Source organism: Myodes glareolus, chromosome 10 (genome assembly GCF_982192425.1).
Source record: "Myodes glareolus chromosome 10, mMyoGla1.1, whole genome shotgun sequence".
Classification (NCBI taxonomy): Eukaryota; Metazoa; Chordata; class Mammalia; order Rodentia; family Cricetidae; genus Myodes; species Myodes glareolus.
Genome location: NC_142035.1, coordinates 27,535,141 through 27,552,206, shown reverse-complemented (window position 1 = coordinate 27,552,206; position 17,066 = coordinate 27,535,141). Strand labels below are relative to the sequence as shown.

Below are 17,066 nucleotides of genomic sequence, written 5' to 3'. Positions count from 1 at the left end.
AGTGAAGTGTGGTTGGCAGGATCCAGATAGCAATCTTTGGAAAAGGTTGTGATTGGCTTTGTTGAGTCACATGCCCTTGAATTAAGCCAATCATGAATCATGATGTTAGACCCAACATGAATTATATAGTTGACTAGGCCTGGTGATTTGCTCTTCTCTGTGATCTGTGGTGGCAACAGGGCCTGTTGTCGCCAGGTAAAGGGGGCCAGGAAAGCCTTCTGGGACCACAGAAAATAGCCAGGAAGTCACTACAGGTGTTCTGATTTTTTCACCAAGGCAACAGTAGCTATCTTGGCACATCATAATCTTACTTTAACAATTGCCCTATGAAAAATTCCTAAAAATAGGATTATCATCCAGGGTGAAAATTTGTTGGAAATTATGTACAGGATTGTACTTTTGAAGCAGATATGCATCCAATAATCTCTCTCTCTCTCTCTCTCTCTCTCTCTCTCTCTCTCTCACACACACACACACACACACACACACACAGGTAAGTGACAAAGACAGTTAAGAAGTGATAAATCCAAGGACACACAGCAGACACAAAATTTATACTCGTGGTGAGAGGGTTTTGATAAGTGTCCTTTCGGTCTGGTTAAGGAAGGGAGCTTCGCCTGCTTTCTTCCCCTCGGAGCAGCTGGGCCAGTTCCCTCGACACAGGCTGGTAGCCCCGGCCCTCTGAGCCCAGTCTAGCTCGGAAAGGTGATGTGCTTCTGCTGGGCCTTGTGTCCTCCCAGTGGGTGCTTTGGGCTCGAAGCTCCCCTAGGAGGCTCTGCAAATGCCTCAGTGAAAGCAACAGCTGCTGGTCTTGGATCTGCATCTCAGCCTAGGAGAGAAGAGGCATCCGTGGGAGTGAGATAGGCACTGTCTTGTCTGTGTTGGTCGAGCCCCATCCCATCGCTTGGTCAGTGGAGACAAGCCCCTACCTCCTCACACAAGCCTTAGATGCTGCATTCCCCTGAAGCCTCAGTTTTGAGTCTAGGAAGTCAGAACAAATTATTCATCTTTCCGAGGCTCTTAGAGGACAGGATGAACTGGTGAATTGGAAGACATGCTCTGCAGCACGACACAGATACCACCACTATATCTTTTTATCTTCGTGATAACAAATAAACCATCAGTGTTCTCTAGAGAAACAGAACTTGCAGAATAAGTATATCTATATATATAGGAAGGGGATTCATCAGAATGGTTTGCAGACTGTGGTTCAACTAGTCCAACAGTCTCTGTCTACAACAGAAGGTCCAAGAATCCAGTAGTTGTTCAGTCCATGGAGCTGGATGTCTCACCTGGTCTTCAGTAGATGCCAGAATCCTGAAGAAATGGGCTCTAATGCCACTGAGGGAATGGATTTTGCAGTGATAGTAAGAGCAAGCAGGCAAAGAGAGCAAGCTTCCTTCTTCCATGTCCTTTATACAGGCTGCCAAAGCTATTTCCCTTTTTACTTTTATTATCTTTTATTTCTATTGATTTTATTGAGCTATATTTTTTTCTCTGCTCTCCTCCCTTCTTCTCCTCTCTCTTTTTACCCTTCCCCATGGTCCCCATGCTCCCAATTTACTCAGGAGATCTTATCTTTTTCTACTTCCCATACAGGTTAGATCCATGTATGTCTCTCTTAGGATCCTCATTGTTGTTTAGGTTCTCTGGGATTTTGAATTATAGGCTGTTTGTTCTTTGCTTTATGTCTAAAAGCCACTTATGAGTGAGTACATATGATATTAGTCTTTCTGGATCTGAGTTACCTCACTCAATATGATGTTTTCTAGATCTATCCATTTGCCCACAAATTCCAAGATGTCATTATTTTTTCTGCTATGTAGTATTCCACTGTATAAATGTACCACATTTTCCTTATCCATTCTTTGGTCAAGGGGCATTTAGGTTGTTCCAGGTTCTGGCTATGACAAACAATGCTACTGTGAATATAGTTGAGCTTGCTTTTATTTTCTTATTAGCACACAGGGGGTTTTCTCGAAGCCAATGACTTGCGATACCTCAGTAGATGGAATACAGCAATAGAAAGGAGACCCCAGTTATTTTCTACTAATCTGTTGGGGGCTGTGGACCCAGACCCTGAATTTCCTGTAAACAACTTGTGATGCTTGCAGCTGCTCTGAGCAAAACAACTTGTTTTCCTGTGTTTGCAGATGCTCTGAGCACGAGACCCTCAGGAGTTCCTAATGGCAGGGGAGTGGTTTCTGGTGGGTTTATTTGGGGCGTGGCTATCAGTTAAGGATCCATATATAAGCGGCTCTGGTACACAATAAAGGGGGACATTCCTGTTTCAGGGATGACCTGTGTCTCTGTCTGTGTGTCTTTGTGTGTTTAAATCTCCAGGCCCTTGCCTGGCTTGTGCAGGCTTCGCACTACAGGTGTAATACCGTAGTACACGTAGTAGTACAGACGGTACACTAATCCATATGGTAAAGTAATTTGCAACAATGTAGGGTCAACTCTTCTCTATAAGCACTTGCTTTGAAAACCCAGTTATTTAAATAATATTTTATTAACATGCTGTGAGTTTATTTGTTCAAATGGATTGATGAATAAATAGTGTAAAGTATTCGGCATTGGCTTGTAACACATATAAAGGATATTTTTCTTTAGTGTCCTTGCTAGTTTTGCCAACAAAAAAGGGACCTAAGAAAGAGTTCAAAGCTGCTATGCTAGAACATCACTGTCATCCAACTCCAAAGCTCACATCTCTTTCTAGAAAGCTTTTCCTACACATTTTGTCCATTTTGTATGCTATTTTAAAATGTTAAATTTTATTTCGTGCTGAAGTAATTTTTGCAACATACATTGGAAAGCTACAAAAAGGCATCTGTCCCTCGGTATTCAAGGAGGATGGCTCCAGGATCCATCCCTGTGAACACCAAGATTTAAGGGCATCCAAGCCCTTACAGAAAATGGAACTATGTTTGCACATGGCCTGTGCGAGTCTCCTTAGGTCACTGCTAGATGGCCTCTGTCTTAATTAGGTTTCTATTGCTGTAATAAAGACCATGCTTTTCACAGCCAGAGTTCCAACTACACGGATCTGATGCCCTCTTCTGGCCTCCATGGGCAGCTGCACTCATGTGCACAAACCCAATACACATAATAAATCTTTAGTGTGTTGGGATGTCAACTGTGGGGCTGGCAAGATGGCACTGCAGATAAAGGCACTTACTGCTGTTGTGCCTGAGTCTAGGACCACCAAGAAGATCATCACAGAGCAACACTTCCAAATGCAAAAGCAAGGTTTCATTTATTAAGTGCGGGCTAGCACGGGCCCTCTGCCTCACAGTCTGATACAGCAGATGGGAGGGAGAAGAACCCTGTCTTCTATTGTAAGGGGTTTATGAAGGGAAAAAAACCCCACAAAACAGTCACAAGATTACAGCCTTAAAATACAAAACTACATATCCTATATCATAATTGGAAAGATTAGGTAAAGCTCAGCTATTAGTTCCTGATAGGTAATTATTATCTAAGGAAGATAGCAATGGCCCATGATTATGTCTTCCAGACATATGCTGACCCTTTGCTAACCACAGGGGCTATTGGAAATATTACCCAGCTGATAGGGGAAGCTGAGTGGTCAACATTCTCTGTGTGACTACGGGTGGGGGAATGGACTGCAATCAGCAACTTTGTATAGCTTAGGTTTCTCCATTAGCTAATATTTCCCCTAAAGAGAGGTCCCACGGTCTTCAGCTTATCCTGGGGGCTGGGGTGTCAGCCTTAAGCTTTTCCTGGGAGCTGGAGTATAGTTCAAGGTCCCAAAAGGGCCCAACATGGAAATGGAATATTTTCTGGGCTTTCACTGCCAAGCATGATGTAGTGGTTTGAATGTCCTCTATAAGTTCAGATGTTTGAATACTTGCTTCCAAATTGGTAGCACTGTTTGGGTAAGTTTAGAACATGTGGCTTTGCTGAAGAAAGTATGTCACTGGGGGCTGAGATTTGAGGTTTTAAAAACCACATGCCATTCCCAGTTCATTCTCTGTTCCCTGTTTGTAGTTGTTCAAGACATGAGCCCCCAGCCTCTTGTGCCAACTACCATGTCCACTGCTTGCTGCCATGTTTTCAAACTATGACAGTCCCTCTAGAAGTGTAAGTCAAATAAGCCCTTCTTTCTCTAAGCTGTTTTGGTCACGGTGTTTGTCTTAGTCAGATTTGCTATTGCTGTGATGAAGCGCCATGATCAAAGCAACCCCAAGAGGAAAGGGTTTATTTTGTTCATGCTTCCACATCACTGAATGAAGTCAGGGCAGGAGCCTGGAGGCAGGAGCTGATGTAGAGGTCACAGAGGAGTGATACTTACTGGATCATTCCCCCTTGCTCAGCCTGCTCTCTTACACAACCCAGGACCAACAGCTCAGGGGTGGCCCCACCCAGTGAACTATCTCCCCCCCATCAAATACTAATTAAGAAAACGCCCTACACGTTTGCCTGCAGTCAGAACTTACGGAGGCATTTTCTCAGTTAAAGTTTCCTTCTCTCAGATGACTCTAGCTTGTGTCAAGTTGACATCAAATTCGCCAGCACAATTGACCCCTTGTCAACCTGAAACACAACACTTCCCTGTTGAGCCACAACCTTTCCTTTCTTGTTCAGTCCCAAGAACACACATTAATATTAACATCACAATATAAAACATTTTACAAACTTAAAAATCCCCACAGTCTTTAAAAAATTCACACTTAACAATTCAGTCTCTTTAAAAATCCTGTCTCTTCTAAATCCAAAAATCTCTTCTAAATGTTTTAAGTCTCTCAACTGTGGGCTTCCGTAAAATCAAAAAGTAAGTTAAATACTTTCTTACTTCAAGAGGGAACAGCCAGGGCACAGTCACAATCAGAACAAAACCAAACTCTAACACCATGAATAACTCAAGGTCCAAAACCTGGGATTCACTCAGATCTTCTGGGCTCCTCCAAGGGGATCGGGTCTCTTCTCTAGCCCCGCCCTCTGCAACCCACACAACTTGTCTTCCTGCCTCCCTCTGGCTCCTCTCCACTGCTGCTGCTGCTCTTGGTGGTTGCCCCAAGGCTCTGGTACCTCCAAAATGCTGGGGTCTCTGCTGTAACTGGGTTTCATTTTCACCAATAGCTTTCCTGGGCTCTCTTCATGATGCCAAACCTGAAATTCTCAGTATGACCCTTTAATTCCGGGGCCTTCAGCTACTGCTGGGGCTTCACCTTCCTCAGCGACATTCCTAGCCTCTCACAGTGCAAAACTATAGCAGTTCTCTGTGACCTCTTCAAAGCCAGTTCCGCCTAGGTGACAACCCTGCAAGTTCAGCTACCAGCTGGAGGTGCAATCCTGGCTGCTCCTGGCACCCAGCGTCTCATGCTGTCTCTGAGGAGACACTTCCCAGGAGATTTCACCTCAGTGATGCAGGTCTCTTCTTAATCACCACTAATGTTTCAGCCCCAGCTAACCAGCATCAATTGTCCCAGTAAAGCCAAGGTTTTACTTCAGTGGTTCTGCTCGCTTGTCAATCACTCTTGTGCCCCAACTAACCAGAACAACAAATTCTCAACTCAAAATAGCAAATGACCTTGATAGAGTCTTTAAAGAACTTTCTGGAATTTCACAAGTCAGGCCTCCATTGTCTGCATTGCTCTCAACATTCCTATTTTCCAAGATACCACAGAAAAGTTCACCAAGCTTTTAATACTCAATGAATTTTCTAGCCCAAAGCTTTAAAGTCCTTCTACAGTCTTCCCCCAAACAACATGGTCGGGTCTCCTATGCTCCTAGTTAGGATTATTAGTGGTGTGATGAAACATCGTAAGTAAAGTAACCTGAGGAGGAACGGGTTCGCCTTATCACTTCCACATCACTGTTCATCATCAAAGGAAGTCAGGACAGGAACTCAAGCAGGACTGGAACCTGGAGGCAGGAGCTGATGCAGAGGCTGTGGAGGGGTGCTGCTTACTGGCTTGTTCAGCATAACTTTTTCAGCCGAATTTCTTCTTTATAGACCCCAGGACCACCAGCTCAGGGGCAGCACCATTCACAATGTGCTGGGCCCTCCCTCATCAATCGCTAATCAAGAAAATGATCTACAGCTGGATCTTATGGGGGCATTTTCTCAAATGAGGTTCCCTCCTTTCAGAAGACTCTAGTTTGTGTCAAGTGAGCATAAAACTAGCCAGCATGAAATGTAATCTAAAACTTCCTTACAAAAAAGCAGAGCCAACTCTAGTTAAAACTCCACCCCACTCCAACCCAAGCTATCACACAACCCAACTCAGCTTTTCCGCAGAGGAAATAATCAGCAGATGTGGCTTTCTGGCTGCACAGGAGGACACAGGCTCAAGGATGTAGGTGTTCAAGGGATGAGGATGTAAAACTGCATCCTAGGATTGACCTCTAGCACTACCAGGGAGTAGGTGAGAGGTTTTCAGACTTGTGTCTCTTTACAAGAGATAATTATTAAAGTTATTTTCCCATTACAAATAGAGTGTAAGAGGGCTGGGATGTGGCTCAATAGTAGAATATTCCATGTGCAAGGTCCTGGGGTTCAGACTTAACAGTGCAAAAAGAAAAGTGATTTTTATTTTGTGTATGCTAACCTGACCACCAAAGTCTGTGCCCTGGGAGGGTCAGTTGTGCAATTGGGGTGCCTGTGGCTTGTAAGCAGCTTCAGCAGCAGCTGTGACCTCCAACCCCATGAGAAACCCTGTCAGGGTTGCCACCCAACAGGCCTGTTGCCTAGCAACCCATAAAGGTCTACTGGGATATCTGTCTCTCTCTCCTCCGGTCTTTCTGCACAGTCTCCTCCTCTCTCTTGACTGCTGTGCACACTTATTTGGGGACACCTCTTTCTTTTGGGACATGGAGAAAACACCACAATGAAAGGCGTGGCGCCTGGCTTCCTAGGTGACATGGCATATATACTCAGGAGAATTAGTGACCCGTGAACAAGTCTTTACTGGAAACAGAAGACATGAGCAAACTGAAGAAGTAAATGCCTTCCTACACGCTCTTCAGCACTTAAGCAGAAGTCCCACAGGCCACTGACTCTTTTTAACCCATTCTGCAGTGAGAACTGGTGTCAGGACTCCTGGCCCGGCCCAGCCGAACACCGTTCCTGCCACTACTGGACTTCCTCCCTCTCATCTCCCTGAGTTTGTACCTCCACATATATCCTTGCTCTCAGTTCTTATTGGTGCCTCTGCTTTCCCAGCTAATGTGCTGGGTGTCCTCTGTGTTCCCCAGGGGTCGTGCTTTACCCTTGGTGCCAAGGACTAATAAGATAAATGTCAGACACTTCTCACTGAAGCCTTTTGACAACCCCCATCATGTTGGCATTGTTACCCTCATCTTGTGATTAAAGAGACTGAGGCTCGGGGAGGTAACAGCACTAACTAGAGGTCACACAGCAACAGAGCTGGGTATAGCCCCAGCACCCAGCACAATGCTAAAACCGGTCTGGCCAGCACCCACTGTTTTCCTATGTAGGTCATGACCCACTTTCTCATTACCTAAGAACTCCATTGTATTCTGTGTGGCTGCCCCAAGGAGGGTTGCCTGCAGGGTTCAGACTTCAGCCTGAAGCCCCTGTTGTAGCCAGTGAAGTCCTGGGAAGGGTGTGGTGTGTGTGTGTGTGTGTGTGTGTGTGTGTGTGTGTGTGTGCGTGCGCGCACAGAAGACTCGGAAAATACAAGGGGAGACGGCAAAGCAAAAGAAAAGGCTTACCAGCTCCTTCCTCAGCCATTCCAGAGTCTGCCCAAGATTTGCTGCTGTCTCTCCTGGTATTTCCATCTCAGTGTCCTGGATAGAGTCCTTTGCGATGACTTGGTTACCAGCCTGAGGGACCTTTGGCTTGTACCAGCTCCCTTCAGACTGTCGGCTAAGTCACCAAGGGTGGAATGAACGAGAGCAGGACGCTGTTCACGTTGGAAAATACAGTTTGTGATACTTTTTTTTTTAAGCTTGAGTGATTTGAAAAAAGCAAGGAAGAAGGGGGAGAGACCAGGGGTCTGGATGTCTTCATGCCTGATGTTCCAGGAGCTTAGAGAATTTGATGCCAACAGGCGTACCAGGACTGTGTGGCTAAGTGAGGCCAGTTATGGTAATAGGCACAACAAGTCCTATTAGGGATTCTTCGTGCTTTCTGTGTAAAGTGGGCAGTTTGCAATGTTCTCTGGGTCCAAAATCCCTTCTGTGATCCCTGTCTCCCACCTCTACTCCCTCATCTGTGGAGTCCTGATGAAGGGAGGCTGACTTTCCATGCCCCTGAACTTCTGGGGTGCTCATGTGCCCAGTTCTCCACCAGAAAAAACACAGCAGAAATGTGCTCTCACACAGGGAAATCTTCACTTTCCTAAAACCAGGAAATGGGACTGCTGCTTCCTCCTTACTTCTGCTTTCTGTCCCTTCCGCCTGCCTGGAATGTGGACATGATGCCTGAAGCCACAGTAGCCATCTAGCAGTCATAAGGTGACAAGAAAAGGAGAGGCTGGAAATCCTCCTTTCACCATATATGGGGGGGGCACAAGCTTTTCATCTTACAACAGCCATGTAAGAGACATTGTGGGAAAGAACACCAGGGTCCCAACATTCCTTTTGTATGACCGGCAAACTTTCCAGCAGGCCTAACATGTTCAAGGGTCCCCTACCTGCTATAGCACCTCAGGCTGGAGAGGACTTTACCCATGGGTCTTGGAGGACCCTTACCCACACCATAGCAACCATTTATTTTTACGGAGAAGTTAGTAGGTTGGTGGGAGAGTGAGTTGCTGCCAGCCACACACCTGCAGGTCTGAGGCTGCTCCACAGGTCTCTGACCATCCTCTGAGATCTCTGGGCACATGCTCTTAGTAGTGCAAATCTAAGCTTTAAAAAAATGTCTGGGGATTCAGCTCAGTGGGTAGTAGAATGCTTGCATAGTAGGAACGAAGCCCTGGATTGGATCCCCAAGCGCCAGAAATTCCCAAAGCATGTGTGTAAACCCAGCACCTGGGCCGCAGAGGCAGGGGGATCAGAAGTTTAAGATCATTCTCAGCTTGATAATGGCGAATCAATCCCACACCAGTTAGGTTTTAAAGGGGCATTTATTTTGGGGGGTAGAACTTACATACACATAAACCATCAGGAAAGGAGCCTAGTCGCTGGAGCAGGAGCCGGAAACAAGCGCCAGAACCAAGAGAGCCGAGACTTGCAGCTCTTTTTAAAAGAGAAATATACCACGCCCCAGTGGGCTGGTATTTTCAGCGGCTATTGGTTGAAGGAGCGGAAGGCGCTCCCGCAGCTTTGTGGGCTCATACTTCAGGGACTATTGGCTGAAGCAGCGGAAGGTACTCCCGCAGCATCTCCCCCTTTTGTTTAAGTAAGAGAGTTCTAAGCCTACTATGAAATTATATACAGTAAGTACAAACCTACAAAATTATATACGATAAGTACAAATATCCTATTCTAACTAGCTTAAGTCTTGTATAATAAATAACTTGGCCAAGTCATGAGAGGAAAGTAGCTACATTTATCTAGTCTTCAACCCCATAGAAGATCCGAGAAGGGAAATAATGTTACCTGAGTAATTAGGAAGTGTAATCAAAGAACTTCCAAAACATGCAACAAATCACAGAGACAACTGGCTACCTGGGCAATCACCAAAGACTTGTTTGCAACATTGGAGCAACCAACTTTGACTAAGGCCTAGAATAACTGACAGATTATTTTTAACAGGAAAGAGATTTTTCAAAACCATCTTACCCTGTCATGGTAAGATTGGACAGTTCTGCTTATCCATTTCCGGATACCATGTATTTGTCAGTAGTTGAGGTATGGGCAGTTCCTTGCCTAGAGGCCGGTTTTGTCAAGAAGACAAGCTCCAAGTGGAGTGTCTTTGATGCTCAACAATCTCTTGGGAATAGGTCAGTGTTGCCAGGAGTGATTGTGTCTCACTACACAGAACTCTAAGATTAAATTAAATGCCATTTCCTACAGCTCTTCGAAGAGGTTGAAGACTATTTATACAGAATATAATCTCTATGTATCTAAAGAACCTGATTAGTCTAACCATAAATATGACAGACATAGATGACTATTGATCTACAATTCTTAACACATATTTAACTTAAAGACTAAGAGAATAAACAACTGTGCAATAAATGAGGACAATGACCTCCAAGTGCAAACAATAAATATCAATACATAAACAATATAAGTATCTTAATCAGAGGTAGAAATGTACACTGCAATATGGTATACATATATTAATACAATATATATCAATACATAAAAAATGTTTTGAACAGGTAGAAGCATGCATACATACAATATTCAATATATGCCAATGTAATTATCTATAAACAATAACTCACAAATACCATTATTATCTATCCAATTATCCTTTTTTTTTTCAAAAAGATCCCTGAGCTTATAAAGTTCCTTTCCCAACTCTCAACCGTATACTAATTATAATCAATCCCTAAATATTGTTCCTAAACCTGAGGACAAACTTTGCTGAGAGAGGAGACATCGTCCTCTAGAATTACTTCCAGCTGTCATGGGGGTAAGTTTCTTTCTGGAGGATCCTGTGAAAGTAAAATGATGGTTAAATTTCAAGGTCAATGTCTTTTAAAATTGCAAACAGTCTCTGAGCATTTTGTGGAGATATGGCCAGAATGTTGTACAAGATGTGCACCATTTCAGCTAACCAAGTTGGAATCATCTGTGCAGCTGATACCCGAAACAGGACTTGTAGTAGCACTATCAGTATCATGACGTCATATCAACCGAGTGGAGTTGTTGTTATGGGGGTCCCATCTTCTTCCTGGAAACTTCAAAAGTCAGTGCACGAAAAACTCATTGTTCATTGTGAAAAACTTAAACATTAATTATATAGACATATACAAACATATATTCAATGAAAGGTATGATAGACATATTCAATGAAAAGTATGATAGATATGAAGAAAAGCAAAGATGTTTTCTAAACTCATATTTCTTTCTGTCTCATATCATGGCTCTTGATATAAGACAGAAACTCCAGGAACTTTGGGGTTTTCTCCTAACAACAGACTTGGAATTAGAGAGGGACCGAGCCAAGAGTCCAACTTCAAAACCAGCTCTATAAATTCAGAAATATGATTTAGTATATTCCAGAGATTCATACTCACAGAACCTATTCAGTTTTCTTGATAATCCATATTGGGTAGTTATTTTTCCATCTGTCAGTATTCAAACATCCAGGGTCCCTTGAATTTTTCAAAGACGAGTGTTTTCCTGTGGAGACAAGAACAGAACCCTACCCCCATTCTATGTTTTTCTTACCACCTGTACGGTCATCATCATCATAGATGCTGTCATTTCTCCTTTCCAAGAGGTTTCTTCTCTTCAGATCTAACCTTTATTAATTTTGATGGTATCCACAATTTTTCTTCTCCTGTGGAAACAAGAGCAAAACCCCTTCCCCAACGTAGCACATCTCCTGACCTCCATTGAGAGGTCAGCACATCCTTGATATAAACCGGTTGATTTAGTTCAGCAGACTTTTCCATTATCCAATGTCTTTCTGCCGCTGTTATTCCCTTCTCATTAGAGTTAAGAAAATTCAAGGTTAATAAGGCATTATGTAATCTATTTCTGGGGGCATTTTCCACCCCTTTCTGTTTATTTAACATATCCTTTATAGTTCGATTTGATCTTTCTATGACTGCTTGACCTGTAGGATTGTATGGTATACCTGTAACATGCTTAATACTATAATAAGCAAAAAACCGTTTCATTTTCCTAGATACATAAGCTGGACCATTATCTGTTTTTATTTGTGTAGGTATACCCATGATAGCCATACTTCTAATAAATGAGTGATTACTGAATCAGCTTTTTCTGAGCTTAAAGCAGTTGCCCACTGAAAGCCTGAATAAGTGTCAATGGTGTGATGTACATATTTTAATTTTCCAAATTCTGCAAAGTGGAACACATCCATCTGCCAAATTTCATTCCTTTTAATACCCTTTGGATTAGTCCCTGCAGGCAATGGTGTTTGGTTATAAAAAGAGCAAGTAGGGCATTTCTTTACAATCTCCTTAGCTTGTTGCCATGTAATAGAAAACTCTTTTTTCAAGCCTTTGCTATTGACATGATGTTTTTTATGAAATTCAGATGCCTGCAGCACACTACCAATCAATAATTGATCAATATCTGCATTACCTTGTGCTAGAGGACCTGGCAGACCGGTATGGGATTGGATATGTGTTATATACATAGGGCAGAGCCTGTTCCTGATCATGTCTTGTACCTGGATAAACAATGAGGTCAGTTCTGTATCATCAGGTATAAATTCAGCAGTTTCAATATGCAAAATAACTCTTTTTGCATATTGCGAGTCAGTAATTATATTAAGAGGTTCTTTAAAATCCCTAAGCACCATAAGGATGGCATATAATTCTGCCTTCTGGGCAGAATCATAAGGACTTTGTTCCACTTTACTCAATTCTTCTGATTTGTAACCTGCTTTCCCTGATTTATTAGCATCAGTATAAAATGTATGGGCTCCGGTTATTAGAGCATCACGGACGATTCGAGGAAGGATCCAAGAAGTTCTCTTTATAAAGTTAAGTCTCTTGCTTTTTGGGTAATTGTTATTGATTTCTCCCAAAAAATTAGCACAAGCTCTTTGCCCTGGTTCATTGTCTTCCCACAACTTTTTTTTTATCTCATCAGCAGTGAAAGGCACTATAATTTCTGCTGGGTCTATACCTGCTAATTGACGAAGTCTCAATTTTCCTTTTATAATCAATTCAGAGACCTTTTTCCACATAAGTTTTTAATTTTTTTACTTGGTTTGTGTGGTAAAAAGATCCATTCCAAGATAATATCATCTCTTTGCATCAAGATTCCTGTAGGAGAAATTCTGAAAGGCAGTATTGTGGCCTCCGCACTTTTCTGTGGATACCCAGGCCCGATTCAGGCGCGCGCTTTCCTGAACTCGAGTCCACGAGAATGGACGACTGTCCTAAGGGTTTAAACAGACACAGACACAAAGAGACCTGCTCACTTACCAAAGAGTAAATGGTAACTTTATTAAACTCAAGTCGGGTATTTATACCAGTGAGCAAGAGGGTTCAAAAGGGCACGGCCCCCTCCCATCAGGAGCAGTGGAATAGGATGACAGGTGCCCGGCGCCCCAGGCAGAATCAGCAGCAGGAGCCAGGCGTGGCAGGCGTATAGGGCCCGCAGCTGGAACCTTGTTTACAGGTGGAATTACCATAACAAAAGAGAGTCAAATTCTTTCTAAGCTATACCCTCAAGCCAGTGCTAGTGCAGAATCTCCAGGGAGCCAGAGGTCAAATGGCCCTGAGAATCGCCAGGAAGAAGAGGGAAAAAGACCTGGGTACCTACACAATATGACGAGAATACAACTAAGCTTTGGATTTACCCTGTCCACATGAGCCTCCTGTAATTTTTCCTCAACCATTGTCAGTTCTTTTTCTGCTTCAGCTGTTAATTCTCTGGGACTGTTTAAGTCTTTATCACCATCCAAGGTCTTGTTTAAATGAATTATTAGATCAGGTGTTATCCCAACAGCCAGTCGTAGACTGGAGATGTCTCCTATTAATCTTTGAAAGTCATTAAGAGTTTGTAACTGGTCTCTCCTGATTTGTGCCTTTTGAGTCTTAATTCTTTGTAAACCTATTTTATAACCTAAATAATTAACAGAATCTCCTCTCTGAATTTTTTTCAGGAGCAATTTGCAATCCCCATTTAGGTAATACTATTTTTACTTCTTCAAGCAGCCTTTCTAAGGTATCTTTGTTTTGATCAGAGATCAGGATATCATCCATATAGTGGTATATTATGGACTTAAGAAATTGTTTACGTATAATTTTCAATGGTTGGCTTACAAAATATTGGCACAGGGTGGGAGAATTTAACATTCCCTGTGGGAGGACGATCCACTGGTACCTCCTTGCAGGCTGAGAGTTATTATAAGTAGGCACTGTGAAGGCAAACTTTTCTCTATCTTTTTCTTGTAATGGTATAGTGAAGAAACAATCTTTCAGATCAATAACTATAAGAGGCCATCCCTTTGGTAACAGGGAGGGCAGAGGAATTCCAGATTGCAGAGGGCCCATAGGTTGAATAACCTTGTTGATAGCTCTAAGATCTGTCACCATTCTCCATTTACCAGATTTTTTTTCTTAACAACAAATACAGGAGAGTTCCAAGGGCTGGTAGATTCTTCCATATGTCCAGCATCTAATTGCTCTTGTACCAGCTGTTCTAAAGCCTGCAACTTTTCCTCAGCTAAAGGCCACTGTTTAGTCCATATTGGTTTCTCAGTCAACCATTGTAGAGGCATGGCTGTTGGTACTTCTGAAGGGCCATCAATTGTGTTGTGTTCTTGTATAGCTCTAATGGCTGGTTTCTGCCATCTGTAATATCTTGTAATATTGTTCTCAGAAATACAGGCTCTGGAAGCAGCAGGAATGTTAATTTGGGTATTCCATTGCTGCAATAGGTCACAGCCCCATAAATTCACTGCAATATTGGCTACATATGGCCTTAGTTTTCCTATTTGTCCATCTGGACCTATACAATTGACCCATCTCGTACTTTGTCTTACTCAAGATAGGGTTCCAATTCATAGGAACTGAATATTTACCTCCTGAAGAGGCTAATGCGGATGCCAAGATTCTGGAGTAATGATACTTACATCCGCACCTGTGTCCAGTAAGCCAGTAATAAATTTGCCATTTACACACACTCTTAGCTGTGGTCTTTGTTCATTTATAGAAGTTTGCCAGAATATACGTTTACTTTGTCCTCTTAGAGTTCTTAATTCATTCACCACATTTAACTCATCCTTCAGGCCGTTACTGCTTTTAACAGCTGGCATGGGGCATTCTAATTTCCCTGAAGAGGCATGTTCTCTGCAGTGACTGGAAATGACTGGACCATATTTGCCATGGGGGCCTACGAGAGGCCCCTCATTGAGTTTCCCTGATGCCTTGTTTATCTCTTGTTGACCTACACTCATTCGTCCAATGCCTGCCCTTTCCACATCTCCTACATAAACCTGAAGGCTGATTCCTCCTATTCCTGTTATTCCTAGAAGAGGCATTATTCCTGGAATTCCATTGTCTGCAGTCCCTTTTCATGTGTCCCATTTTGCCACAATGAAAGCATTTTGTAATCTGATGTCTCCTTTTACCTTTGGAAATTGCTTCTTATACCCATGTTTCATTGCCATAATCAAATGTATCAACATTCATTGTATGTAATACCCATTCATCCAAAGGTGCTGATCTGAGCTTTAAAGGCCCCAGGATCCTTTTGCATTCTACATTGGCATTCTCATAAGCTAAAGACTCAATTACTATATTTCTTGCTTCTGGATCAGGTATCCCTATTTGTACAACCTTAGTTAGTCTTTGTAAAAAGTCACTAAAGGGTTCTCTCTAACCCTGTTTGACCCTGATATATGATTCTACTCTCTGACCTGAGTCTTGAACCCTGTCCCAGGCCCATATGGATAAAATGTTTTCATCATAAAGAGCTTGTTCCTGAGGATCAGAGTAAAGTCCTTCCCCTAGAATTTGATCTAGAGAAACCTCAATTCCTTTCGCTGATTCTTGTTGTTGTAAAAGTCTGGCCTCTCGTTTGAATAGGCATTTGAAATGCCATAAAGGTTCATTCTCGAGGACAGCTGACGTTAATTGATTTCAATCTTGAGGGGTGGCCCTGCTGCTCAGAGCCCAGGATTTTAACATCTCCCTAACAAAGGATGAATGTAGTCCATAATTCCCAATTGCTTGTTTAAATTCTTTCAGATCACTCATATGTATAGGCTCCCATGTATGTTCTTTAATGACCTTAGGGTTTTTGGAGCTGGTTATCTTTTCTGATGTTATTACTGGAAAGGCAGGTATAACCCTATGTAGACTGAGAGTTTTTTGAGGTGAATGTTGCCTTTCTACCTTTTGTTCCTGTTCATCAGAGTCTATGATTTCCTCAATCTTATTAAATCTTCTCACCATTGCCTTCTGTAAGTCCTAAATCTCCTGTCCAGTATTATGCTCCAAAGCCTTCATTAACGATTCTAAGGCATGGAACTTGTCCGTCAGAGACACCATTTCCTCCTTGGACACAATCACCTTCATTGATAATTCTAAGGTGTGGAGCTTGTCCGTTAGAGATACCATATCCTCCTTGGACATAATCCTCATGGCATGTACTGTGCCTTCTTGTATGGAAATCCTGTCAATTAATCTATCATACCCTTTTGATAAAGTCCGATTTTCACATTCAATGGTTATAATCCTCTCAGCTAATGTTTCAGCACTTACAGCCATGGACTGGAGGTTATGAGTCATTTTGGTTGTCCCCTCCTCCAGAGCAGTGAAGCTCCCTTCTAAAGAAGCAATATCAGACTGTACCTTCTTGATATTTTGGTCAGTCAACCGAGTCATATCAGACAAAGATCTAGTCTCCTCCTTGAAAACCCCAAACTCTGATCTAGTCTCCTCCTTGAAAACTCCAAACTCTGATCTAGTCTCCTCCTTGAAAACTCCAAACTCTTTTTTGAGGAGGTTGGTGTCAGTCTGAATTATCCTTAAGGTTTTAATCTCTGCCCTCAGCATTGTGGATTCAATCTGTAAGGACTGTATCATCCTTATAAAATAGCCAAATACCAGAAAAGCAACAGATCCCAGAAATAACCAAGTAAGAGGAATATCAGAGACATCCTTCAGAATATCCTCCATAGCGCAATTTTAAAAAGCCATTGAATTTTTGGATAGTAATATTTTCTGACATTTTCAATCAAAAGAAATTGTACTTGTACGTATGTATGTATTTATTTATTTATTTTCAACGGAAAAGAAAAATCTTACCTGTAATGACTGTTGCCTGCCAGTAGGTGGTGGGTGTGCACCTGAATCCACGTGGCAATGGCGTCAATCCAGGAAGTAAACTCTAAAATATATACACTCAAATCCAGAGATTAAATTCACAGATCGTGTGCTCCAGCACAGGTTGAGCGCTGGACTCAGCCGGGCGGCAGGGAAGACAGTGCCCCATAGGGGTAGCAGAAGCCAAAAAGTTCCCTCCCC

At 42.6% G+C, this 17,066-nt stretch overlaps 1 protein-coding gene across 1 annotated transcript; it reads right to left on the bottom strand.

The window, feature by feature from the left end:
- Positions 1–550: 550 nt before the first annotated feature.
- C10H20orf202 (chromosome 10 C20orf202 homolog) lies at positions 551–8,020 on the bottom strand. The gene is made up of 2 exons (XM_085696264.2): positions 7,702–8,020; positions 551–829 (listed from the first exon to the last, which is right to left on the bottom strand). The coding sequence occupies exons 1-2, from the start codon at positions 7,765–7,767 to the stop codon at positions 599–601; spliced, it is 297 nt and encodes a 98-aa protein (XP_085552390.2). The 5' UTR covers positions 7,768–8,020; the 3' UTR covers positions 551–598.
- Positions 8,021–17,066: the final 9,046 nt, after the last annotated feature.

Bases quoted from the DNA above. Each gene is read 5' to 3' on its own strand.
- C10H20orf202 (XM_085696264.2), bottom strand. From the start codon at position 7,767: ATGGAAATACCAGGAGAGACAGCAGCAAATCTTGGGCAGACTCTGGAA. The intron at 830-7,701 runs GTAAGCCTTTTC...CTTCTCTCCTAG, and splicing joins AATGGCTGAGGAAGGAGCTG to GCTGAGATGCAGATCCAAGA.